At 42.0% G+C, this 26,739-nt stretch overlaps 1 protein-coding gene across 5 annotated transcripts in view; it reads left to right on the forward strand.

Annotated features, from left to right (window-relative positions):
- The window catches only part of RAI14 (retinoic acid induced 14), an 86,462-nt gene extending 67,372 nt beyond the window's left edge, over positions 1-19,090 (forward strand). Inside the window, exons 5-18 of one of the 5 annotated variants that reach the window (XM_074166809.1) lie at positions 1,285-1,349; positions 4,158-4,215; positions 4,683-4,753; positions 6,135-6,241; positions 8,504-8,682; positions 9,366-9,394; positions 10,347-10,433; positions 11,077-11,163; positions 11,873-11,933; positions 12,273-12,391; positions 12,890-14,416; positions 15,210-15,359; positions 16,739-16,804; positions 17,062-19,090. In XM_074166809.1, the coding sequence (XP_074022910.1) occupies positions 1,285-1,349; positions 4,158-4,215; positions 4,683-4,753; positions 6,135-6,241; positions 8,504-8,682; positions 9,366-9,394; positions 10,347-10,433; positions 11,077-11,163; positions 11,873-11,933; positions 12,273-12,391; positions 12,890-14,416; positions 15,210-15,359; positions 16,739-16,804; positions 17,062-17,139 (2,684 nt within the window). In that variant the 3' untranslated portion in view covers positions 17,140-19,090. The remainder of the gene's footprint in view (positions 1-1,284; positions 1,350-4,157; positions 4,216-4,682; positions 4,754-6,134; positions 6,242-8,503; positions 8,683-9,365; positions 9,395-10,346; positions 10,434-11,076; positions 11,164-11,872; positions 11,934-12,272; positions 12,392-12,889; positions 14,417-15,209; positions 15,360-16,738; positions 16,805-17,061) is intronic. The other 4 variants (XM_074166810.1, XM_074166811.1, XM_074166812.1 and 1 more) reach the window with 4 other exon arrangements.
- The last annotated feature ends 7,649 nt before the right edge of the window (positions 19,091-26,739 follow it).

A 26,739-nucleotide genomic window follows, 5' to 3' on the forward strand; every position in this document is an offset into this window, starting at 1 on the left:
AGCTGAGAGCTATTAAGTATGCTGTTTCAGCCCTCAAAAGTCCTTTGCCTTAATTACAGCTCCACTAGAATGATGGGAGCTGAATTTGAAACTGGCAAACGCTTGTTAATAGATTCCAGTTGACATGTCTGTGGAATCTGTGCCCAGCATTTTCTCTGGCTAGCGGAGTCACCTGAACGAGCTGTCAGCATTCTGTCTTTCTGGTAATGATCTGTAAATCTTGGGCTCACAGGGTTCTGTTTTGGCCACTGAATGCAGCCTGAGGGAATTTCTGTCATGCATGGAAATGATTTGCCTCTATAAGGAAGCGTCTGTCATACTGGACAAAGCATTCAGATTATACATAACGATAAGAGAATATTTGTACCTGATAGAGACTATTATTCAGAATTCATACTTAATATTGCCTCAGGATTTATTAGTTGTTTGGGTAATAAGAGGTTGCCTGCTCTCACCTGAGAGTGTCGACCCAGTATTCATTAGGGAAAGCCTTGTCTGTAACAGTCACATTATTTACAGTGAGATTCTACTGTCACAAGTGTCTCTGTATTGAGTACCAAATCTTGGCTCCTTCTTTTCTTAGTTACATGGATAATTTATTCTTTTGCTGTCTTGGCCTCTTTAATTTTTCAGATGCTCTGTAAGATGAAACTAGAGGAGAGACTGCGGTCTTTCATCATAAATCTCTAGTCAGTAAATCACTGTATTGCATAGCTAAATATGAGCTCACAGATGCTAAATAAATTATCAGAAAAGGGAATCTATAAGATGCAAACTGAAGTAGGCCTGTGTTCTGTGTCCTCTTATACGTGCACTCCATGGATGATACAAATCCGTTGTAGTGGGAGCTGGTGAATTTAGCTGGTTTTGCTCTTGGTGCAGGCTTCCTTTTTCCTTGCCAAGTGGAAGAAATCATGAAGACTCTTGATAGACATCTCTTTGCAAGGGAGGCTGAGTAATATAGGACAACTGTTTTTTAAGAAACAAAACCTAACTGCGCAATCTTAGACTTACCTTTGCCAAGATATAGTCTGACACAATGTTTGTGTTGTTCCTTTATATGAGGCTAGACATTAAGATTATTGTTACCTGCCTGGAAAACAGTCTGTCGTGAATACATTCTGCTTGAATAGGTTTCTATTTCAATTTTCTCTATCCTTTACTTTCATGTGTCATGGTAGGAATAAGGTGGATAATTCAAAATTTTGCCTTTGTCATGGAAGAGTTTATTCCTGTGTTTTGGCATGACTGAATACTTAGTATACTTTGCTTTTATTCATTTAGGGCACAGCGCTTTACATCTTGCAGCAAAGAACAGCCACCCTGATTGCATTAAGAGGTTGCTTCAGGTAAAGTAAAAATTAAATTAATTTTTATTTTTGAAGTTGGTTTTTTTTCCCCTCTAGATTGATTTCAGTAGATATTGACACATTTCTTGCTAATAATCTGCATCGTATTCCCATACTGTTGTCCTGTCTACTTAATCAAGAGAGGTGCTTCACCTTTTAGGCACTGTGAATGGATCATAGGGAAGATATTACATTGTTTTCGAGTGGTCCAAAAAACCCACAGTTTTTCATGTTCCAACAGGTTGCAGCTTCTGTCTAACTTCCTGTGTTTTGTCTGTCTGGCTTGGAAGTAGATGGGTTAAGAGGTATCGATGAAATGGATTTTTCACCTCTGAAGGGATTGTGATATTGTTCCACTGGAATGTTTTCTATCTTTTGTTGACCATAGAAATGTCTGTGAAGTTTAAAGTTAAAGTGGTTTAGATGCTAAAATATGGAAATGCTCAAATCCTCAGTGAAATGAGGTGTAGGACAGCAAGGAATTAGAAAGTTAGTAGAAAGAATGGGGAAAGAAAATAAGAAAAACAAAAGCGAAGATGAAGAAAAGATTCTTGTGTTGTTGAGGCTGAAGATGTGCATTAGTAAGCAAGGAGAGACATTGTCCATCTTGGCTAAGTTTCAGAAAGCCAGGTGAATTTTGGTGGAGGTGGTTAAAGAAATGGGACAGATTTTTAGGTGTTTGGAGTTATCAGTAAGACTGTGGCTCAGACACAGATGAAATAATGAATAATAACCTCGCTTGAGCACAGTGGTACAGAAACAATGGATCCCATATCTCAACCTGTAAATTGCTGTTCCCTGATTACCTCAAGGCTCTCCAATTGTCCTGTGACTGACCCTGTCAATGCCTCTGATAATATTTGGCCCAATTTCACTGATTCCCACCCCTTTACTCGTTGCAAACTGACTCCCCTGTTACTCCACACCTGGAAAGGGTTATCATTACCACTGAGGCTCCCCTCTTCGGGATTTCAGTGCGAGTTACCTACAACTTCTAACACATACCCCTTTAGAGCATAAACAGTGACATCAAGCCGTCACTGATGGTATTGCATGTAGCGGCATGGTCAACTCAGCAACTAGATGTGTGTTTAATACCAAATATCTGCTGCCCATTCACTTACCAGCTACCACCACAGGGTGCTTTTGTTGATATTTTGCTAATTTTATTACAATATGCAGATTTCTAAATGTGTTTGTAAGTGCAAATGCATTGGTAATATTCTCTAATAATTCGTGCTCTTTGAATTGCTTTCTTGCTTCCGTGGATCAACTCTTTGATATAAACTCCACATGTGAGGAACATCTAATCTTGACATGCTGGAATCGAATTAAAACAGATTAAATATATTTTTTATACAGGCAGAATTTTGACATTTTTGTTACAGAGTGTGGTAATATTTGTGAACTTATTCTCCTAGAAAATCATGGAAGTGTTGGAGGCAGTGCTACATTTGAAATTCAAAAGCTGTAATGTTTGTTTTTTAGAAGCCCATTATTTCTGGGTCATATCTTCTCGTGTCCAGAGAAGGGCAATGAAGCTGGTGAGGGGTCTTATGAGGAGCAGCTGAGGGATCTGGGGTTGTTCAGCCTGGAGAAAAGGAGACTGAGGGGAGACCTTCTCGCTCTCTACAACTACCTGAAAGGAGGTTGTAGAGACGTGGGGGGTGGTCTCTTCTCCCAAGTCACAGGTGATAGGACAAGAGGAAATGGCCTCAAGTTGCACCGGGGGAGGTTCAGATTGGATATTAGGAAAAATTTTTACACTGAAAGGGTTATTAAGGATTGGAATGGGCTGCCCAGGGAAGTGGTTGAGGCACCATCCCTGGAGGTATTTAAAAGATAGGTGGATGTAGTGCTTAGAGACATGGTTTAGTGATGGTTTTTTATCAGAGTTAGGTTGATGGTTGGACTAGATGATTTTAAAGGTCCTGTCCAACCTAGACAATTCTATGATTCAATGAGTCTATGACAAGAGGAAATGGCCTCAAGTTGTGGCAGGGGAGGTTTAGATTGGATTTTAGGAAAAATTTCTTCATAGAAAGGGTTGTCAAGCAGGCCATCCAGGCAAATGGTGGAGTCACCATGCCAGGAGCTGTTAAAAAGATGTGTAGATGCAGCATTTAGGGACATGGTTTAGTGGCGGACTTGGGGGTGTTAGGTTTATGGTTGGACTCTATGATCTTGAAGGTCTTCTCCAACCTAAATGATTCCATTATTCTCTTTGCTGTAAACTAAAATTTTTTGTACCAAAACACGTCTTGATAAAGATTTGAAATTTTATTTATTTCTTTGAAGCCTAGATTGACCAGTAGTAGCTGGTAGCTTATAATACCATGAAATGTAACTGGGTTGTTGATGCTTTAGTTTTTCCAAAAAACAAATGAAGGCTTATTGCCTTTGACAGAAATAATGCAAGACTAATTGTGTTAGGACGTGGTTGCTTCAGCTCTTACTGTAATGTGAAAAAAAAAAAAAAAAAGGTAAGAAGCTTTTCTGAGGCAAGGGAGAATTTCTTTCCTTTTTTATTTCCTGATTTAAATTGTTCCAAAACCATAATATTTTTAGGGATCTCTCTCTCACCATGAGTATTCCCTATAGCTTCAGTATAAGCTGGTACCAAGAACGGAGAGACCAGATTGGTAGAGAGGAAAGCTGTGCCTTTCTTTGCTATTCTTTTCTGGAGTAACTCATAAAACTTTTTCTCAAAGATGTTCAGCACTCTGTCCATAGAACCAAACATATGTTTTATTTTCTGGGTGTTTCTCTAATTGATTTTTTTTTCCTTCTCCTTATTGAACTGTGCAGAGCAAATGTCCAGCAGACAACACTGACAATTCTGGGAAAACAGCTTTACATTATGCAGGTAACTTTGAAAGTTTATATTATCTATTTTGTCATGCTTGTTATTTTTAGCTCTTCAGCCTGGTGGAGCTTTTTAGGTTCTAATTACATAAATCTAGTGTCTTCACCTCATGGTTTACAAATTTCAGGTATTTTTTTAGATAAATGCTATGAATATTGAATTTCAGTTAATAAGCTTAACTTGCACACTTGCAAGTGCAGAGCCATTGCAATACTTAAAATTACGTTGATTTTTATTTCAGTCTTAAAGGTTATTTGGAGCATGAGTATGGATTGTATTTCTGCATACAACTTCTTGTTCAGCCTTTTAATCTTTCTCTCCTTCCTTCTTAAAACAGAAATACAGTTTAATTTGTTTCTCTTGGACCCTGCTGTAATGCTGCAGTATTGCAAGTGGAAGCCTGGAACACAATCGAAAATAGAGTTTAATGGACATTCATGCTTGTCCTTTTTTTTTTTTTTCCCCAGCTGCATGTGGCTGTCTTCAGGCAGTTCAACTTCTGTGTGAACACAAATGTCCAATTAACATCAAAGATTTGGTACGTATCTCTGCTTCTGTTGTGTGCTTCAGATAGTTCAAAGCTTTTACCACCCTCCGTTCCAGCTGATCTCAGGTGCAGCAGTTCAAACCAATACTGTGCTTATTTCTTCTTGGATGTCTCTGGTGGAGGAGGTTCCCTTTGCAGCTTGCCATAGCAGAGCGGGGAAGTACTTCACAGTCTAATACAGTAGTAGCAGGCTTTGCTGCTCATTAAATTGACACATTGTTACAAGTAGCTAGAATCAATTATGAATATTGAAAACATGATTGAAAGTCTTTCCATTGACTCCAGTAGTCTTTGGAGAAGGCCCGTTATGTGGGGGATACATTCAAATGCTGTAAAATGTTCATAAAGCCCAACCAGAGTACAATAAGCTTGAGGGCAGAAAATATACTTGATGTAGTCTAAAGCCTTAGGGACACTACATTCACTATTATAAAATGTCTACAAACGCCCAGGTCTATTTTTGGGAATGATGCAGCTGCCTCTGATGATAAAGGGAGGGAACCTGACAAAAGGAATAAAAATAGTGAAACTTCTTTCTTTTTGACTTGGATCTGTCTCCTTGCCTGGTCTTTCTAACAAAAAAAATCTGTCACACAGGTTAGATGTAAAATTTCAGCAGATGCATTTTAAAGGCAGGAAAGAATTGTTCAGTCTCAAGAAGAGAAGGCTGTAGGAGTATCTAATGTAGTCAGCTATATCATGGTTGATCATAAGAAAGAGGGAGCCAGATCAGCCCCAGAGGTACATGATAAAATGATGACAAGCGATGGTCAGAATTTGGGCAGTGGACCCAACTGGGAAGTTCCAGCTAGGGATTAGGAAAAAAAATATCACCACGAAGGAGGTCAAATACTGGAACTGGCACCCCAAGATGTCATGGTGTCTCTGCCTTTGGAAGTGTTTAAAAGTTGACTAGACAAGTCTCTGAGCAAAGTACTGTAACTTGAAGTTTGCCTAGCTTTGGATTGAGAGAAACCCCAGGTGACCTCTAAAGGTGTCTTCTGGCTGAGTTATTCTATGACTATATGAAATGTTGTGGTTTTGCGTTGTACTTAGTTAAAATTATAACTTTAGTTGTGGAGCTGCTGAAAGTTACCTTTTTGTTCCAAAATGATCATGTTATAGCATTAAGCAGACAGCAAAGGGAGTGCAAACACCAAAAAGCATTCCTACTTCTAATGCTTTGCATCCCCAGTGGTCAAGAAAGGAATTAAAGTAAACCCAACTACGTTTATGGTACGCAAGAAAAATGTACTAATAGCACCTCATTTGTGCTATATAGAAGTAAAGTTCATAGCTGACCTTGAAATCTCAAAGTGATATTTGTAAGTGAATGGATTATTGTTCATAGTTTCTTTAAATGCATTCCTAGGATGGGAACATACCCCTGCTGCTTGCAGTACAAAGTGGTCATACGGAAGTCTGTAAATACCTTCTGGATCATGGAGCAGACATCAACACCAGGGATAAAAATGGAAGGTACAGAAAGTTAATGTGTTAATTCTTCCCCAAGGCTGACTGTCAAATGAAGCTCTCTTCTTGAATCCTTTGCAAAATAGTTGTTGTTAGGTGAAATAGTGCCTTCTGTTCTAGACAGCATATCCTGATTGTTGAGAAGGCTTACACAATTCTGTCTAAAGGCAAAGGTGAAATAGAAACTATGCAACTATAAAATCAGATGTACCTGTAAGATTTCCCTAGGGCTGCCAGAGCAGTAAATCCAATTCCTACAATAATCTGATTGACAGCACTTACCCACACATCACTTGTCCCAGTATATGTCCCAGTTTTAAATGCTGCTCTCTTCTTGGCATGAGTTAGGTTTCTCCAGCGTATCAATCCTAAAACTGTTACTTGGGAGTGACATCTGTGCAGGATTCTTTTTTTCCTACCATAATGCAGCCACAGCAGCAAGAGAAAAATACTGTAAAGCTAGATAGGGGAGATGTTGTCATCTTAAAAGGTGCCATTTAGAGATTTGTTGCATTAATAGATAGCGCGTGGGTCAGAAAAATATTCTTAAAAGCAACATCTTTGTAGTGAAAAGTGCAATTGTTTTGATGATACTGATGAAGATCAAGAGTCTTTGAAAATTGTGGGCTGTTTTATAAACGGTTAAACTGTGAAGGTAAAGCAGTGTGCTAAGAAGACTTGGCACTTACACCTGATAGCAATCTTGATTATTGTATGTGATACAATGGTCATATTGTTCTTTGGCAGCACCTGGAAGGATAGGACTGGGCCCTAACTTGTTTTTTATCAGTCTGAAGTTTATTAATGCACTGTTTTAAGTTGTCTAAAGAAAACCCCTTTGTCATCTTGCTTGATTTGAATGGCCCCATCAGTACTTTGAAAAAGTGGTGCGGCCCACTCTGGGACCTCTGCTTTCTCCTCACTCCTTTACTGTTTAATCAACAGACAGCGTTAAGAGTTGCTAGTTTAATTGGATGAAGGCGTTTCTGTCATGCAGAGGACAGACTTGCACTTTTGTTTTCTTTTTTTGAGAAAGTACTCTGTGTAGAAGCTAGAAAATGATATAACATGGAATATACCGTTTTACTTATTGCTTTTCTTCTGGTAAAGAGAGTGACTGCTCTTGCATCTTGTGTTCACAAAAGTTTTTACTGAAAAAAGAGAAGCCTTTTTAGGAGAGGAAGGGGATAACCTTTGAAAATGGCATCTTCAATTTTTTATCTTGTCCAGACTAAGTGAATTATTTAAGTGATCTAAAACCATCCTTGTGACTCTGGAGGTGTTACCCAGGTTGCCACTCAGCACTACTTTTTAGCACAGCACTGCAACAGCCATCACTTCTGCAGGGCTCACCCATTACAGCAAGTATGTTTAATTGATCAGTGAAATGATTCTTAATATCTAGCAAATATTATCACTGTAGTAACTTTTCAGTTTCATACTTGCACTGAGGAATGTGTTTGCCAACAAACTTGGCCAACCTATAAGGCATGTTTTCACGTTGAGAAGGGAGAATTATGCTCAAGCGGGAAAGCAATATTAGAGCATGCTTGAAAGGTGGGGTTTTCTGTGTGTTTGTAATTATTGTGTATATCTCTTACCACCCCTTCAAGTAATTGAGAAAAACAGATACAGCCTGTTAGGAAAGCACTCCTCCTGTATGCTACCCTTACTCTAGGATCTGGCACTGTCTAGCTGCCCTGTGTTGGAGAAGGAATCAATTCTGCTCTAATGGATTTTTTTGTTTGTTTGTTTGTTTAGCTGAGAGTAGATCATGCATGATTTGAGGTCAAACCCATCTCAGTCTTACTGAAGAACTTTGAGATTTGTTTGGCTTTTTGGTTGAAATCTGTTTGACTATTTTGTCTTAAAAGCAACATGTGAAGGGGAGCAGCAATGACAAATGCTTTCATGTTTTACCACCACTTGCAGAGCTGTAATTGGAGTGTGGCAGAGAGTTTTGATAGTCTAATTTTATCCAGCAGCCATTTCTATCTATGACTGTCATCTTAGCCTCAGGAACCCATTTTTAGAAATGTTTGGGCACCTGTGCCAACCATGCCAGGTCTTTGCAGAAGATCCAGCTGGGGACTATGGGGAAGAGAAAAAGGGCAGGCAGGTGTTTGTAAGGAGAAATGTGTCAATACACACGCTGATAAAATCTTGGACTTTATTGCACAATAACTGTCACACTTTTTTTGCCTGAAAAAAGGAGCTGCTGCTTAAAGAGTACACTCTTGACACTTACTTCGTGTGTGTTTTGTCCAGAACTGCTTTGATGATGGCTTGTGAAGCTGGTAACCTTAACATGGTGGAAGCCTTCCTTAGGAAAGGTGCAGATGTCAGTTTAGTAGATGTCTTTGGACAGAATGCCCTGCATTACTCCAAGCTCTCCGAGAATACAGGGATCCAGAATCTCCTGTCATCTAAGTTGTCTCAGGATGCGGGTATGTAAGAGATGCCAATCTACAGTTTGTCACTTCTTGAGCTGGCTACGTGTATGTTTAGCAATGAACAAATTTACTTGATAAGGTAGCCTGAGAAGTTACAAAAGCCATCTTCACGATGGTCTGGCTGAAGCTTCCCGAAAGCAGGAAAATGTGGTCTTTGCCATAGATGGTAATATTTAGCATGGAATAAAGTACTGAGTGGGGCAAAAAGGGCTTTTTTGGAGAAAGATAAGGTAAGCTGATGTAGCAGCATCACGAGGTCTTGCATACAGTTTGGAATAGATCCCTTTTTATTATGTGAAAGAGTAAGTGGAACAAAAAGCTCCTTAATACAGGGGTTGGAGTAGGAACTAATGCAGGCAGAAGGTTTTATGGTCAAACTAAGACAGATTTCTAAAGAAGGAAGCTAATATGCAAGAACAGCGCGAGACTATAGTAAATTAAGAATTGTGACAGTCCTTCAATTTTTATCTCAATATGAAACCCAAAAAGCAGCAGAGAAAGGATATGGTTCAAAAGGAATTTGACAATTAAAGTATACTTCTCAGATTTCAGGCAGGAATTCAAAAATCAAACAAAGTATTTATGGTGTGGGAAGTAGAGCTGAGAGATGGGTTAGGAATAGCAAATAACTTTTTATTTGATAACTTACTTAATTCCACTTCTTTTCTGCTTCACAGATACAAAGTCACCAACAAAAGCAAAGCAGGTATTTCTTTTTGGTTATAAAAATACTCAGGCTACATAGAGTTGTAACTTAAGAAAAGACAGTAACTGTCATGACCAGAAGCACTAGTAAATGTCACTGTGAGATGTGCTGCCATTTCACTCTGTAATGTGAAAGTTTTCTGTTGCTTATTTAAGAAACATGTTTCAGGAGCGTTACTTTTTGGCTTAGATTCTCTCTGTAACAGCAGCCAGTGAGAAGAGGAAGGGAGGGCGTGTGTGCACATGTGTGCTGGGAAGGTGCGCCACTCATGTAACGCAGGAGCTTGGCTTTTGGGCTCCCTAACTCTTCAAACTGTAGAAGAGATGATCTAGAAAAGTTCCCAGTTTCCAAAACATATAATTGAAGGTTATCCCTGTTAGATCTTACTGGAGACCTGCGCCTGTGAGAATCCCAGCAGGTGTAGGCAATTAAATTAGTTTCTTACATTTTTTTATTTAGTATCATATCTTGGTGTGCAAGTAGACCTTGTAGACCTGCTGGTGGCTGGAAAGTAGACAAGGGTGCAATGCATTGGTTCATTCCTTCTCTGAGTGGAAAGGTTGGTTTTTCAGAGAGCTCAGGCAGAAGTTCGTGGAGAGGAAAGGTGGTAGCCGTTAAGAATGGCATGACTGGACTATGTATGAATGGAATTATTCAAGATCACTAGTGCTAAACCTATTGTCAGCTTCTGCTTTTTCACTAAATCTTGTTTGTTTTCACTGAAGCATGGATTACAAGGGGGCAGATTCTTGTTGTCAGGCATGTTTAATATCTTTTTGTTAGTAGAGTTGTAGTCTTTCAGTAGAAAAAAAAAATAAGGCACTGCATGAGCTGCTAAAGTTGGTATTAATGTGGGATTTTATTTATTTATTTATTTATTTATAAAACAACTTGCTCGGACTTTACTAACCAAACTAACAAACCTACCTTTTCTGGCTGGTGAAACTTTCAGCATGATCAAGGCTCTAAATTAAGTTCAGAAAGAAGTGGAACTCCAAAAAAACGCAAAGCCCCACCACCTCCTATCAGTCCTGTTCAGGTAAAAAGACCAATTTTGAGATGCTTTCAGGGGATGAAAAGCATTTTGAACATTATGTGAATGATGTGGGCTGGAATTGCTCCGTCACTGTTATTTTTTGTCTTGCCATGAGTGCTTTTCCTGACATTAGGATGACACCATGATAGCACATGTTTGTTAGGTTAACTAAGCAAAGTTGCTTGAAATGCAACGTGGTCTAAGGTAGAACTGTATGAATTTTACTGTACAAATGCTCCTTCCATCTAAAGTTGAAGGTATCTTAGTTTTGCCAACTTCCATAAGTAAATACTTATATATATTTTAATTATACATATATATGTACACATTATTATATGCATATATACACATGAAAGTAGAATACTTGTATAGTATCAAAATGCAATTTAACAGTTAGGTTTAATGTTGAACTGGAATGTTACCTATATAATAGCTACACTGCCTATGCAGTACTGATCCAGAAGAGCACTGATTAATTAGATCTGCTCTTTGAAGCTAACCTAGAGTTGTGACTTAAGTAACTGCAGGTAAAAGTACTCTGTAGTGTGTGTGTGTGTATAGATATACATACATATGGGCACTTGTTAGAGATGTTCTTTTATGTACACATATGTATATGTATTTATTTATGTAAAATCTTTTGCAGCTTAGTGATTTGTCCTCTCCACACTCATCAACTTCAACTCCCATGACTGGAAAAGGGCAGGCTTTCTTTGCTGATCAGGTGTGCAAGGTATCAGTTTTCTGTTCTTATGAAGCTTAGGGAAGGAAGGTATAGTATGTTAATAATGTGTTTTGATTAATAATCTATTTTGCTGAATTCAGAGTCTTCTGTGAATTTAATTAGCTGAGTTTTAGGAACAAAAAGGGATCCAAATCTATTTCAATGTAGTTTATAGTGCGAGTGTGGATTACTTTAATGTTTACTCAATATGTAAATACAAGTAGTCATAAATTAGTCAGTATTTAAGACTATGGCTATGAAAGTAAGTATTAGTGCTGTGAGAACTCATTACCTAATACCAGCGAAGTACATGGCATTGTGCAATGCAAAAGGTAGAGACCCTTTCACCAACAGACATCAGGGAAATGGTTGACTGTGTTCTGTATGATGTTTACCTTATGGTATTGAAGTTTTTTATTTTTTAATACATGACAATATATTGCTACTTATCACAGGGGCTGCCGCCTTCCAAACTATCTATGAGATAGTTGCCCATATTTCATTAATATTTAATGAGAATTGGGCAATGGAACTTTATGGGCTTTAGCAGATTTTGAAACACTAGCCACATGCTACAGCTTAACAAGACCCCAAAAATAAGAGAAACCCACCTTACCAGGTTTTATCCAGCAAGACCTGTACTGTCTATGGTTCTCTTTGATCAACTGTCCAACTTTACATCTGCTTCCTGTGAAAGCTTTTTCTTTTGGTGTCTCAGCAGGAAGAATTCAGCTCCTTGCATCGAGATGATAAAGACAGACTGAGTGACAGCACAACGGGTATACAATAGCACTTAATCCTTATTTTCATATTTGTTTAGGTTGTGTGAAATGTTGAAATCTGCTCAGAAATCCTCTGTGCCTTTCCACTTAGAAAGTGAGACTCAATAAGTATTGGGAGTAATGTTTTGTAATTTCACTAGCAGCTCCCCACCAAAACCTCCTGTTTGTATTGGGTGATCTAACACGTTTTTGGGGAAAGAGTTTTTCGGTACAGTCTGCTTGCTTCCTAAAATTAGTGGTCATGGGAACAAACTTTTTAAATTGAAAGGTTAGAATAACTAACTAGCTAGAATTTCAGCTTTTTGAAAGCTTTTGAATTCTTGTTTTTCTCCAAAGGTGCTGATAGTTTATTGGATGTGAGTTCTGAAGCTGACCAGCAAGATCTACTTCTGTTGATGCAAGCAAAAATTGCTTCTTTGACATTGCACAATAAGGAGCTGCAGGACAAATTACAGGTAGCATTTTTTGTGCTGTTCTAGCGCTCTCTTAAACTGCTAGCAGAAAAAAGAGCTGCTTACCATTTTATGTACTGTGTAGATAATTTAATGAGCTTGTGGTTGGTAAGATCATGGAAACACTCTGCCCCAAAGGATTAAATCAGTGTTTTGATCTTCTCACTTTTCCCATAAATTACTGAATAACTTTGTTTATTATGATAACGACATTCTAAAAGATGTTGTTAACAGTTGTGTTAGCAGAATTTTAATTTGCATAGCTTTGATTATTAGCTTATGGAGATCAGCCCAGACTTTGAGAGGAGCTTGGTATTTACTGCCTTCTCTTGCTGTAGATGACTAAATGGGAGCAGCTGGGTTTTGAATTTTTTTAAAACTTACTTCCATGGGGCTTTAATTGTTTGTCTCTGTAGGATGTGGCAAGATTTCCTTGCTTAATCTAATCTAAAAAATATGATTGTTTCTATTGTGCAATTGTTTGTGTTTCTCTTTGCACAGGAAAGAACACCTAAAGAAGTGGATTCAACCACAGAATCTTATCATTCCACCCAAACAGAGCTTGAGCAAACAGCAGATAGACAAAATGAGTTCTCAGCTCAGGAGCTGAAGGCTACATTAAATGCCACCCAAAGTCAAGAAAAGTTGACAAGCCCCAGTGAAGTAAAAATGAAGTATCACCAGGAAGACTTAAAGGATGTGCAGCGGAAATCAGAGAATTCTGAAGCCAAAAGAAAGCACGTAGAAGCTCAGGTCCAGTCTAGAGTCCCAGAAGCAGATAATTTAAATAGCACAGAGATTTCAGAAAATGGTTCTGATCTTAACCTGAAGTTCCAAGAAACTCAAAACAGGTATGAGGAAGCTGTGAAAGAGGTTTTGAATGTACAAAGGCAAACGAAGCGGGGTCTTGTTTCCTCTGAAAGTGAAGAAACCAGTTCTGATCTGAGTAGGCTGAAGGTTACTTACGGAGAAGTTGAAATGCTTAAGCAAGAATTGAGGAGAGCATTGGAGGAAAGTGAAAGACAAAAAGAGAAAGTGAGAGAGCTACAGAAAAGGTTTGAAGAAAGAGAGCAGAATGTGGCAAGCAAATTGTCTGTGGAAGAATGTGAGGAAATGAAGAATTCCTATTGTTCAGTTATTGATAACATTAATCAAGAGAAAGCATTGTTGATTGAGAGGTACAAAGAAGGGCAAGAGGAAATTAAAAGGCTACAGGACAAGCTGACAAATCAGACACAATTGGAATCTAGTGCTGAAGCTGGAGAAATGAAAGATGGGATGCACAGAATGATAGATGAGCTCAAGAGACAACTCAGTGAATTGTCTCTCTTGTACAAAGAAGCACAAACAGAGCTTGAAGACTATAGGAAGAGAAAAACTCTAGATGATATAGCTTTGGATTACGTTCCCAGAGATGAACATGAGAAACTGATGCAGGTAACAAATTCTTTGAAATACAAAGCAGAGAATGAGTTATCAGAAATGAAATCCCTGTATACAAAGGTATTAGATGAAGCAGAAGAGCTAAAGCACCTGTTAGATGCTCAGAAACAAAACTCTTTGCCAATTACTGAACATCATCAGGTGATGAATGCACTCAGAAATACTGTAAAGGAAATGGAGGAAGAAATAGATGAGCTTAAAGCACTGCTTACCAACAAGGAAAGTCAAGTAAGAAACTTACAGAAAGAATTACTGGAAGAAAAAGCTGCAATTAATGAAGCAATGGTACCCAAAGCTGCATATGAAAAGCTCCAGTCATCACTAGAGGGTGAAGTTAGTGTTTTGTCATCCAAACTGAAGAATGTAATCCAAGAGAAGGAAAATATGTCCTTAGATGCTATGCAACTGCGAAATGAAGTTTTGCACTTGAAAGAAGAGAAGGAAGGTATGCATACTCTCCTTGAAGCAAAGGAACGGGAGGTGACTGGTCTTCACCAAAAGTACCATCAAGCTCAAGAAGACCTTCTTGAAATGAAAAAATGTTCTGAAAGCTCATCAAAACAAGAAGAGGATAAAGATAAAAAGGTTAGTTATTCACTACAGTGGAGGGGTATTGCATGAGTTCAGACTGCAAAACCATGGTGCATGGGTGACCTAATAGACGATGTTGTGTCAGGTGTCACAGAGTGGAGTAACTTTTGTATTTGCCCATCTTAAAATTCAGATATCAAAGTCAAAGAAGTTTCCGATATGTTTAGCTTTACAGTTGGTTTCCTTCCTCTGTGGGGATATGCGTGATCTTTCTTTCAATTTAGCTCTTTTAAGTTCTTCTTAGGTTGGGTTGCAACTGTTTAGGCAATTGAAGTCAAAGAAGTGGGACTTACAGCAGGAAGAGATTCCACAAGAGACAAGAAAACAAATGCACAGAAAGGAGCAAAAAATTCCCTACTCTAATTTTACTATATCATCTCAACTTCAGTGTGACTTGACTATTTTTCCTCAGCAGCTACCATATGTACAAATTTCTTCATAAAAATCTATGTATTTTGCTAGCTGTGAATAGCTGGCCTATGTTTAGTATGTTTCTGTCTCATGTTTAGCAGCAGTACTTGTATGGGTGGTAAATGCAGTTCTTATTTGTAAATATTGCTGGCTTTCAGAGCAAGGAATGCATTTTGAATTGACTATGGTAGGAGGGGTGATGGAGAAGCATTGTAATCTTTTGCTTATATGGTGTCTCTGTTTGTCTGTTGAGTTTATTTACATCTTGGTTTTCCCAGCTCCTTAAATTTAAAGCATGAATAACCCCAAGATGAGACCCACAAGAATACAATATGCCTTGCAGCTTTTCATGAAAGCCTGTTTTTTGCCTCCCTAGATCAATGAAATGTCCAAGGAAGTTAGCAAATTAAAAGAAGCATTAAACAGTCTTTCTCAGCTTTCCTACTCGACCAGCGCCCCAAAAAGACAAAGCCAGCAGCTGGAAGCATTACAGCAACAAGTGAAGCAATTGCAAAACCAACTGACTGTAAGTGTGATAATTTGTAAACCCACCGTTATTCCCAGTTCTCTGAAGATAACGCATGCCATTCTTCACACTACCTTATTTAAAATGGAACACAGTCAGTGAGTACAAGGAAAGGAATTTTCATCCAGAAATTCTGTAATTTCCCTGCTTTTCTGAAATATTTAGGAATCTGCAAATCACAAGTTGCTCTTCAGAAATAGTCTAACTAAAGAAAGCTGTTTTTCTCAGTGTATTTTCTCACATCAATAGTGGAGCAAAGTTCCTGTACTTGTAGTGGAATGTAGTGATCAGACCTGCTGCTGAGACCCTGATTTGTAAAAAATATGACCAGTGTGATTTGGGTGTTTTCTCAAGAGCATTCATCAGCTGAAGTAATTACTGTGAGGGTGGTGAAGCACTGGAACAGATTACCCAGGGAAGTTGTGGATGCCCATCCCTGGAAGTGTCCAAGACCAGGCTGGATGGGGCTTTGAGCAACCTGCTCTAGCAGAGGTGTCCCTGCCCATGACAGGGGGGTTGGAACTCAATGATCTTTAAGATCCCTTCCAACTCTAACCATTCTATGATTCTATTTTTGTTTTTTTAAGCTAAAATAAGTGTCACTTTCTGGAAGAAACTCGTCACTGAAGGCATGAAGCTTCAGATCAAGCAAATCCACCTGTTTATAGGGAGCACAGTTTATTCTCTGAAATTCTGAACTGCTTAAAATTTTTTTTTTTTATTTGTTTGTGCATGAAAGATCCAGCCTTCTAAGCTAGGTTGAGTCATAATTACAATTTCCAAGAGCCTGCCTGACCAAAGGAGTGCTTTAATTCACTGCTGAGGCTGAAATGAAGGTACTGCCCACAGAGGGCTTTGTTGAGAGCTCTGGAGTAACTCTGAAAGGAGAATTCCCAGCCTGACACGCTAAATGGCTTACCTGCTGTCTGCTTTCCTGCCTTCCTCAGCAGACGGAAGGAAGAGCCAATATGCATACAGTATGCCAGAAAAATTCCCTTGCAGTGGGGAGAAATAAGTAGGAGACAGTTAAACACTGCATCCTGTCAGAGTAAAGGCTGTTTTTTATCCCAGTCCACCAAGTCTGAAGTCAAAAGCAGAGTGTGTGCTCAATCCACGTCTTGCAGCTCAGTGCTTCTTACAACTTACATCATCTCACCAGCTTTTTTACTGGGATGGGTAGAAATACAGTGTTTCTGTGGACCGTGCTTCCAATCATATTATGTTTGGGATGGCCAGTGGCACAGTACGGTCTGAGCTGGTTTTCCATGCATGATTAAGCCTGTGGCTTGTAATTCTCCAGAGCCCTCTAAATCTAGTTGGGGAGTTCTGAATTCAACAGTTCTAAACACTCTGTGACTTTCTGCTTAACTGTTTTCTAGGAAACAAAGAAACAGCATCAGGAAATCGTCTCAGTTTACAGGATGCATCTTCTCTATGCCGTGCAGGTACGGTTGCATATTGTCAGTTACGAAGTGTTGGTATTTTAGTGAAAGATGTTTATTCTGCAGATCTAGTAAGAACTTTTCATGTTTTATCTAAGACATCCTGCCCCAAAGGTATGGCTTTTTAAGCACAAATTTAACACTGCTTCCCTTTGGGAAATTGATCTAATTGCTATATCTCAAAAATAGCATGTAAATCATCTTAAAGAACAGAGAGATGCTTGAATTAAATCATCTTTTCTTCTTTCTCTCTTGTCTAGGGTCAAATGGATGAAGATGTTCAAAAAGTGCTTAAGCAAATTTTATCGATGTGTAAAAGCCAATCGCAGAAAAAGTAAAAAAAAAGCCAAGGAAAAATCCCATTTTTATTAATTGTGTTATGGGTGTTTATTTAGATTTGCCTTAACATAAGATTTAAAATTGGCAATTTGCTGCTTTTGTGTTATTGTGCTGTTTGTGAGGTGGATTAGTTTGTCTCTACCACTTCCTATGTGCATTTGCGTGTGCAGTAACTGAACACACGCATGCTTTTCATATCTGAAATGCAAGTATGTTCTTCAGACTTTTTACTTAGGCCACTCCATGTCATGTTTACCCTGAAAGTACTTTCTAGCTTCCTCCAATAGAGGGAGGTTAATTTAGAGGAAAGCACTCGTGTTGCCTGAGTAAAGGTGAAATTCTCCCTAAGGTCTTCTGTACTGTTTATAAGCTGCATCTTTTTATTGGGGATTAACTTTGCTGCTTGATGTTGTAGCACTCAGAGTCTTGACATTTTGCCACGTGCAGTCTTTGGCAGAGCAGAAGTGAGCCTTGCAGCAGTGAGCAGAAATAGATACTTATGCTAAGCCGAAACATCAAACAGCTACACTTCTTAGTATAATATTATTTAAGATTAACACACCATAAGGTAGCTGTGCCAGCCCATCCAATGCACTGAGTACACAAAAATCATACCATCCCTCATAGTTTCCTTGAATTCCCTGGTAGCGGAATGAAACTATTTCAAAAGGTAAAATCATTAGTTTAAGTTCTGTACAAAGCAGTACAGAACCATCTGTATAAACAACCCTTTACCATAGGTTTAGCTATCTATGCAAGTGTTGGCCATGAAGCTCAGGAACAAAACCAGAACATATACTTTAGACAAGGGATTCTAGTGAACACAGGATGTTTACAGTGAATGTCAATGCCTCATACTTCCTAACCTCACTTTTGTAAAGATCTTCTCTTCAGTATATTTTTATTGGCCCTCTAATGAATTTTTTTGTAACTAAACCATTTTTTCTACATAATGTTTGCATTAAGCTTATTAACAAATATTTTTAGGTAATCGTGTTTTAGAGAGTTGCTTTTTATACCCCCAGGTATTCAGTAGTAGTGAAGCATAGCGAAGTGTTTCCTGTTTGTAAAAGATCTGTACGGAATAATAGACCTGTCTGTCAGTGTGGTCCAGAGCAGTGAAGTGTAAAATGCAATTCAGTCTGCTGTTTCAAAAATGTAGAAATGATAGAGAAGAGCAAAAGGTGTCAAAAATTTCTACATGTTGTTTCTAGCAGCTACGGGGATCAGTAAAGCCTTTTATCAGCACTTTTAAATTTAAAGTCAAATAAAAATGCCTGATGTGGTATAGCATGAAACTATGGGAAAATGTTTCTAATCACACACTGCACTTGAGGGTACAACCATTCTAACTAGCCTGCAGCTTCACTATGGTATTTGTTTTATTCTTGTTAGGGGATATGTCTCTAATAGAGAAATCTTCCAGAGCTATGTAATCTATGAAGTTTATATAGAGTCATGATATGACAAGAGTCAGCAGTACCTCAGGCTGACTGGACTCATAGTGCACTTACATCAGATAATTCCTAACCCTGGCAAAACTAAAATGGATTTTAAAAGCAAAAAGAAAAAAAATCACACCTTTGTATCAGTTAGACCTTGGTGTTACTTTTCTTGGGTGGTTTAACTAATGCCTGCTAATTTTGATCAGTATTTTGCAGTTAGATGGTTTTGAAATGCTCCAAAGAAATGTGAAAAGAATTTTGCTGCAGCACTTCAAAAATGAACAACAAGGTTTAAAGCATGCTAATGCTGCAAAGTACAAAACTTGATGAACCATTTTGTAGGTTGCCTGATGGATTTAGTCTTCTACTTTGTTTTGGTTTGTATATTTATTACAATTATCTTTGTGGAATATTGAAAATTATATACTACAGCATAGCAAGTTTCTTTATATGTAATTTACAAGAAGTTTCCTTATGCAGCAAATAAACTATTTCCAATTTTTTCATTTTTGTTCTTTTTGTGTCTTTATTTACTTTTTGTGTTGAGGGAAATCTCACTACACTGTTCTAACACAGTGCAAATACGTTCTACGTCTCATGTATGGTTAGCTGTCAGATGTACTGGGTTTTCCTCCCTGAAATTGCAACTTGATTATTAACTTTCCTGATCTGTCAGGTAGAACCGAATCCACTCCAAACCCCGTGCAACCAGTTCTGCAGATTATGCCTGCTTTCTGATGGGTAAGTTCAGAGCCATTTCTCACACGGGCATCCTGCTAGAGGCCATACAGGCTTGCCATTCCCCACTGGATATATTCCAAATAAGTTTAAAACTACCTTAGAGCAGTAGCACGGATTCTTGGGGTCCCACAATTTTTCAAAACTGCGGTTCTCTATCACTTAGCACTTCGCCCACAGAACTACAGTGAAAGTATATATATGTGTATATGCATATGGATATATGGATGCGTATACGGAATCACGGAATTTTCAGAGTTGGAAGGGACCTCTAGAGATCTTCTAGTTCAACTCCCCTGCTGAAGCAGGATTGCCTAGAGCACATTACTCAGGACTGCATCAAGGTGGGTCTTGAAGATCTTCAGAGTAAGGGACTCCACAACCTCCCTGGGCAGCCTGTCCCAGTGCTCTGTCACCCTCACCGTAAAGAAGTTTCTGCTCATATTTAAATGGAACTTCCTTTGTTCCAGCTTGTGCCCGTTGCCCCTCATCGTATCACTGGAAACCACTGAAAAGAGTCCAGCTCCATCATCCTTCAACCCACCCTTTAGGTACTTGTAAACATGGATAAGGTCTCCCCTCAGCCTTCTCTTCTCCAGGCTAAAGAGCCCCAGCTCTCTCAGCCTTTCCTCATAGGGGAGATGCTCCAATCCCTTAATCATCTTAGTTGCCCTGTGTTGGACTCTCTCCAGTAGTTCCCCGTCTCTCTTGAATTGGGGAGCCCACACAGTATTCCAGTTGCGGCCTCACCAGTGCAGAGGGGGAGAATGACCTCCCTCGACCTACTGGCCACACTCTTCCCGATGCAGCCCAGGATCCCATTGGCCCTCTTGGCAACAAGGGCACATTGCTGGCTCATGGAAAGTTTGCTATCCACCAGGACTCCCAGATCCTTCTCCTCAGTGCTTTCCAGAAGATCCATCCCTAACCTATATTGGTGCCTGGGGTTTTTCCTCCCCAGGTGCAGGACCCTACGTGTGCCCTTGTTGAACCTCATTAGGTTCTTCTCTGCCCAGCTTTCCAGCCTGTCCAGGTCATGCTGGATGGCAGCACAGCCCTCTGGAGTGTCGGCCAGCCCTCCCAGTTTGGTATCATCAGCGAACTTGCTGAGGATACACTCTGTCCCCTCGTCCAGGTCATTGATGAATATGTTGAACAGGACTGAGCTGAGTACTGACACCTGGGGGGACACCACTGGTTACAGGCCTCCAACTTGACCCTGTACTTCTCTTTAAACTCAGCAGTAGTTACACAGTCAGCCCCATCGCCTTTTATCATCTCTCCCTCTCCTGAGTTTTATTTGAGAAACTAGTTATTTATTAACTTACTTGCTAATAATATTTTCCTATCTGAGGGAGGAACACACAAACGGCAGGAATTGCACCTCTTTTGGTTACAGCCTGGGGGTCGAGTAGCTCTTTAGCCTCTTGTAGAGATTCTCCACAAGCTGCTCAGTACTGGCTTTCCTTTGAATAAGGCTGCTGGCAGACTGGTGTGCAGAACCTGCTCGTGGTGAGATCACCTGGCAGTTATGATCGCCTCTGCTTTGATGGCTCTCACGCTGTCACAGCAATAGACCAACTGCCTGGTGCCTCCCATTGGAATCGCCATTTGTCCTCCTCCTGGATGGCCGGGTGCCAGCTCTGTTGCGTTAACGGTTTGGGGGTTTTTTAGGTGCAGAGCTGTGGCAGTCCTGCATTTTGCCTTCAAAGCTGGTTGTTGCCACATTTGAAGAAGTGCTTCCCAAGCATCACTCACTGCTCTGGTGGTCATTTGTTTCTGGCCTCCTGTGTGGGCAGTCGTGACACAGCACGGGTCTTCTCCTGGGCAGCGTGTTCAGAGCTGATTTCTTCTCCCCTCCCCACTAAGTGCGTGAGTACTGGGGATGAACAATCCTCTGATGGAGCTCACGGCTGCAGTTTGCACGCAGTGGAGATGGTTTGCTCAGTCTGCTCAGCTGCAGCATAGCGCCTCTTCTCACCTATCCCATGCCCCGTCACACCGTCACAGTAGAGAACGGTGACAAATCGTGGTAGCAGACTTCAGAGGACTGCGAGCGCGTTGAGATTTGGGAGGAGATGACTCTTTCAAGATCATGGCTTTTTTTTCTTTTTTCCTCTCTTGCTGGAGAAAGGAAGTGCAAGTCCCTGCAAGCCGGTGTTGGCCTTGTTATTTGGCATCTGGCTGTCATAGGCTCCCTCTTTTGCCAACCCAGGTGGGCATGAGAAGATGGTGGAGAGTGAAGTGATTCAGGAGATTTCATCAGCAGTCAGGCACGAACTTCTTGGAGTGTGCCATGTCTCCTTGATGGAGAGAACTTTTGGCTCCAGCAACATAGAATCATAGAATCATCTGGGCCTTCATCTGACCTTCAAAGGTCATCTAGTCCGACCCCCATGTTGGACACGTAGTGGCACGTAGCTGATCCTTGAGCTCAAGGGCAGATGATCCTGTTAGATGAGTCTGGCCACCTGGGCATGCTCCACACCAGCAGGACAGCAGCACACTCTTCCTTTCCTCACAAAAGTGTGGGAATGCTCCCACTGTGGCCTGTGATGACTTCCTGCTCACAGGTCCTGTATGCAGAAAAAGTGTTCATTGGTCTGCTTGTACCTGGATTTACTATGTTTGGGGTTTTTTTCTCCACCGTCCTATTTCTGGAGAACTGAGAGCATCACTAGGTGTCAGCCCCCTGGGGCTGGATTTTCAGAGGAACAGGAGATTGAGAGTAAGGGAAAGGGTTGCCAGGTGGTTTATTTGGGTGCCTCATGGAGAGAGGCAAGAGGTAAGAAGCTAACAGTTCCACATGCTGGCTGAGCAAGGGGCTCAGTGGTGGCAGAAAGACCTGCTGGTTTCCCTTCCACTGCTCATCAGGCCAACTTAATGACGATATGCTTGTCTGTCAGCACAACAGAGCAAAAGCCGAGGGAAGGCGACGCTTCTGTGAGCTGCAGTGAACAGTGCCCCAGGAGAAGCAGCCAGTGGAAAAGCTGGCTGGAGATCACTTGGCAGATGCCACATCATAGAATTGTCTAGGTTGGAAGGGACATTTCAGATCGAGTTCAACCATCAACCTAACACTGACAAAAGCCACCACTAAAGCATGTTCCTCAGCGCCATGTCTACCTGTCTGTTAAATACCTCCAGGGATGACAATTCCACCACTTCCCTGGGCAGCCATTTCCAATGCCTGACAACCCCTTGGGTGAAGAAATTCTTCCTAATATCCAATCTAAACCTCCCCTGGTGCAACTTGAGGCCGTTTCCTCTTGTCCTGTCGTTTGTTACTTGGGAGAAGAGACTGACCCCCACCCTGTTACAACCTCCTTTTGGATAGTTGTAGAGAGTGCTAACGTCTCCCCTCAGCTTTCTTTTCTCCATGTGGGGGCTGCAATTTAGTTTTAAAGCCCACTTGACGCTACATGAGTTTTCCTGAGCCATGGCCGGCCAGGGGAAGGAGGTGGGTTTGGGTGGTGTGTGATTTCATGGCTCTGAATGTTTCAGAGCTAAATCAATTACTGTTGCTGTATGTACATTGTGTTTAGACCATAAAAGCTGCTCTCTGGGGGGCTTTGGCAGTGTGGGGTACCATCCTAGAGTGTTTGGGAGGGAGGAGGATAAGCAGAGAAGCTGGAGGTCCATATGGGCCACAGGAGAAGAGCTGTCTCACGGTAGTGGAGCAGGGGTGGCCACGTGAGCCTCTTGCCTGTCTGACCTGTCTCCAGGGATGCCATGGCTTCAGCTGGGGCAACCAAAGCATCCTGGGGCTTTCTCCAGGCTGGTGCCAGTGTCCATCTGAGCAAAAGGCAGACAGGAAAGGCTGACACAATCTGCCCTTAAACACAGCAGGGACCCCTGTGCTGCAGGGAGGAGCGGCCCAAGCCGTGTGGTTGGGCCTCCCAGCGTGGGGCAGGTCCTGGGGCAGAAGCAGCCTCTTGTGGCTTCGGCTGCCTGAGGGGCCGGGTGCTGCGCCATGGGTCGTGGTGCTGCATGTTGTACAAACACGTGGGAAAGCTCCTGGAGGAGCTGGGTGTTGAGGTTTCGGAGCAGCAGCATCGGCAGACGTGATGTAACCCAGCACGTACTCCGCAGGCACAAGCGTAACCCAGCAACGTTTTTTTTCAAACAAATAGGAACGGGTGTAAGGCTTTTAGGGCAGATCCATGGTTTAAATCCTTCATTCACTGTGGTTTTGGTCTGCCACAAGGAGCACTAAAAGTACTCCAAATTTAACGTCAAGCCACAGTTCAAGAGTTTGTCTGAGTACCTTGAAACGCTGTCTAGTTCTGCAAACGCAGGTCACTGGGGGTGCTGGTGGGTGCAAGCCAACTCAGCAAAATGTTTCATAAAAGTGAAGGTTCCAAATGGTGCTCTTCATCCCTGCTTCCTCCTCCTCCTTTATTTGTACCTTTCACTGATGGTTTTGAAAATAAGTAATGGAGATAATAAGTGTGGACTAGAACCATACTTTATTTTGGGTTTATGTGTGTGTTCTTCCCAGGGCAGTAACAAATTAATTCTCCTCATATTAACAGTCATTTCCATAAGCCCTCTGTCTTAGAATTGTATACAGTGGTGAGCTGCAGCTGAAGTGAATTAAAATCTGTGATTCAATAAGTTTCTATTTATTTGAGGAAGCCTGAGATACAATTTTTGTAGCTAGAGAATACTCCTACCAGCAGACCCTGCTGCTGGCGAGAAAGCTGTGCGCTTTGCTTGTCACCTACAAGTGTTGGTTTCCCCAGGTTACGGTAGCGTGTGACAAAATGTATTCTAGGAGAAAGGACGGCCTCTGTCTCCTTGGACCTGGTGATGGCATCCTGGCATGGTGTGTCACCAACATAAGGCTCCTCTGATGGTCAGGTTTGCCCCTTTGCACAAGCAGTAGAGGTTCAGGCTTTTAGTCCTGTAGATGACAGTCCCCAGTCCCACTGGTGGCTTCAGGAGGGTCTGTTTTGTGATACAACTTACAGTTCCTGAGGCATTTTATGGCAACGCATCTGTCACTGTTTACAAACCTTTGGCTGCCCTGACAGATGAGTTTAACACAGGTATTTACACAATCATCAGGTTTCCAGCCTATTATTTTAAAAACCTCCTTGCACGCTGATCTGTCCAGATTCACAGTGTTGGCCCTCCTCGTACATTTTCCAACAGCCTGAAATGCTCAGACGGTTGGTAATGGGGCCTCCTACCAGCAGCTGGAGATTGGAAACAGGCACATCTGGGTGACATCATCCCCCGCACAGAGATGGGGCTGGAGCCCGTCTCCCCGCGTCCTGGCGGGCGGCCGCCGCCTGCTCCTGCCTGCCCGGCTGGCCCCGCCGTGGGCTCTTAACCCTGCCCGAGAGTGATGTCCTACACTCGGCAGCTCTCAGGAGGCAACCATCGCTTGCATCAGAACACTCGTATGGGAAGCTGTCGCTCCAGTGAGGTCACTCTTCCCTTTGGGATTAGCCAAAATGCTCCCCGGTGATGGTTCTTTTTGCATCCCCCTGCCCTAAAGCAGCAACAGTCCCGCACTCTGCTGCACGCTCAGAAGCCCCGTCCAAAAATGTTTGGATGCGTTTGCTTCTCTGTAAGCATTTTGCTGCCCACCAGGAGGCATCCCACAAGGAAAAGGTTGAGGAGGAGGAGCAAGAGGGGGGAGCTGGCTGAAGCTGCGTTTTCCAGACAAAAATAACTAAAAAAAAAGTAGGGGAGGGACAGAGAGCTAAACCTGGCCTTGCTTCCCCTCTGGGTCTCCCTTGCAGCTGGAAAACAGTGTGGGGAGTGAAGACACAAAGTACACAGGTCTGCACTGCCCCATTCCTCGAAATAGCTCCTCTGGGCTCCTGCGGCTCCCAAAAAAGCAGCATTGTGTTCAGCAGCTTGTGGGGCCACAGCTGGGTGCGAGCACAGCTGGCCAGATGTTGCAGAGCCAGCGATAGAGGTGCCTGTGCAGATGTTGCAGGGCAGGGTGCCTCCTAGAAGGTCGTGGGGTCCCTGTGTCTGCGGGGAGGGCAGCACGCTCCCCGGTTGTGCTCCTCCTGCATCGTCCCCCGAAGCAAGTGTGCGGGGGGGTTGAGAGTGGGGCTGCCCTGAAGACCTGTGCTGCCTGAGGACGTGGCTGTGTGGCACGCACAACCTCTCCAGAATTTCTGCCCTTGCTGCCACGTGAAGAAACCACATCACCAACTGGCGAGGCACAGGCTGGCAGGGTTTCCTCCACAGATGCTTTGGCTGATGGGTCTCTGGCAGTCTATTTGCAAATATCTGGATAATTAAAGCCATGCATGATGGCCCAGTCTGGGTTGTGGCACAGAAGACCAAGGGCCTGCCACTGCTCAAGCATCCCTGTGCAGCACGTACCTCTCTGGAACCTTTCTGGGACCACTGGTCACCCCCACATAGTGGTGGCTTGCAGAGAACACACTCCCCCGTGCTGCCAGCAGTGACAGCCTGGGTTTGCCCCAGCTCCTCTGGGACCTGTTTCTTGCTTCTGTTTACTTTATTGGGCGAGTGAATGTCTCCCACCAGCTGATGGCAGTGTTTAAGAGAGCCACGAAGCTCCCAGTTCAAGGTAAAGAGCTTATTGTAAAACTATGGGGAGAAGAAACACGTTGTTGGTGATTCATCAGGCTACACCTATAAAAGGGGCCAGGAATATTCTCAGACGCTAGAAAAAGACCACCCCTATGATTACGCTGCTGGGGATGGGCCCAGCCATGGTGTTGGTGTTGTCCCCTTGGACAGCTGTCTGGTTGTCAGGCAGACAGGGGCACTGCATCTTGGTGGTGCTGAAAACCCCTGGCAGTCACTGCCTGACGGGGTGGAGTGGCTTCACACCTCCCCCTGTGCTGCAAGTCCATTGCTACACTCTGTTGGCATTTATGGGGTAACACCCACACATATCTGCAGAGATACTCATTATCTAATTAGATGAATATAGGAAATACATCGAGGCCTCCAGCTTTCTGCTGGCTTGCTCGCTTTTGGTCAATCCCACTATCCTATTTGAGCTGGAAGGGTAGAAGGCTGCGAATTTCTCCATGGAAAGCTTTCATCGTCCCTTCCCTCAGCCAGCCACCGATGAAGCAAGTTTAACGTCTAGTTTGTGAGCAGTGCCTCACTGGGGCTTTTGATCTGCAAAATAAATGGTTGGGCTCAGGGGATTTCCAAAGTGCTGACCTGAATTCTCCAAGCGCTGCTGCTCCGGAGGGAGTGAAATTCCCTCTGTCTCCCTGCCCTTCATAGGAGCAGATTTTCAATGGTGTAACAAAAGGGAGTTTTTTCTGGATTTCTGTGTCATGCAGTTCAGATCTTTCTAGACTTCCTTTGTGTGTATTTCTCCATGGAGGCCCAGGATACTTCCATAGAATGACACTCACATTTGTGGTGGGTATTCAAGCCCACTTCTCACTGCCCGTTAACTCC

This window comes from Numenius arquata, chromosome Z, assembly GCF_964106895.1.
Source record: "Numenius arquata chromosome Z, bNumArq3.hap1.1, whole genome shotgun sequence".
Lineage (NCBI taxonomy): Eukaryota > Metazoa > Chordata > Aves > Charadriiformes > Scolopacidae > Numenius > Numenius arquata.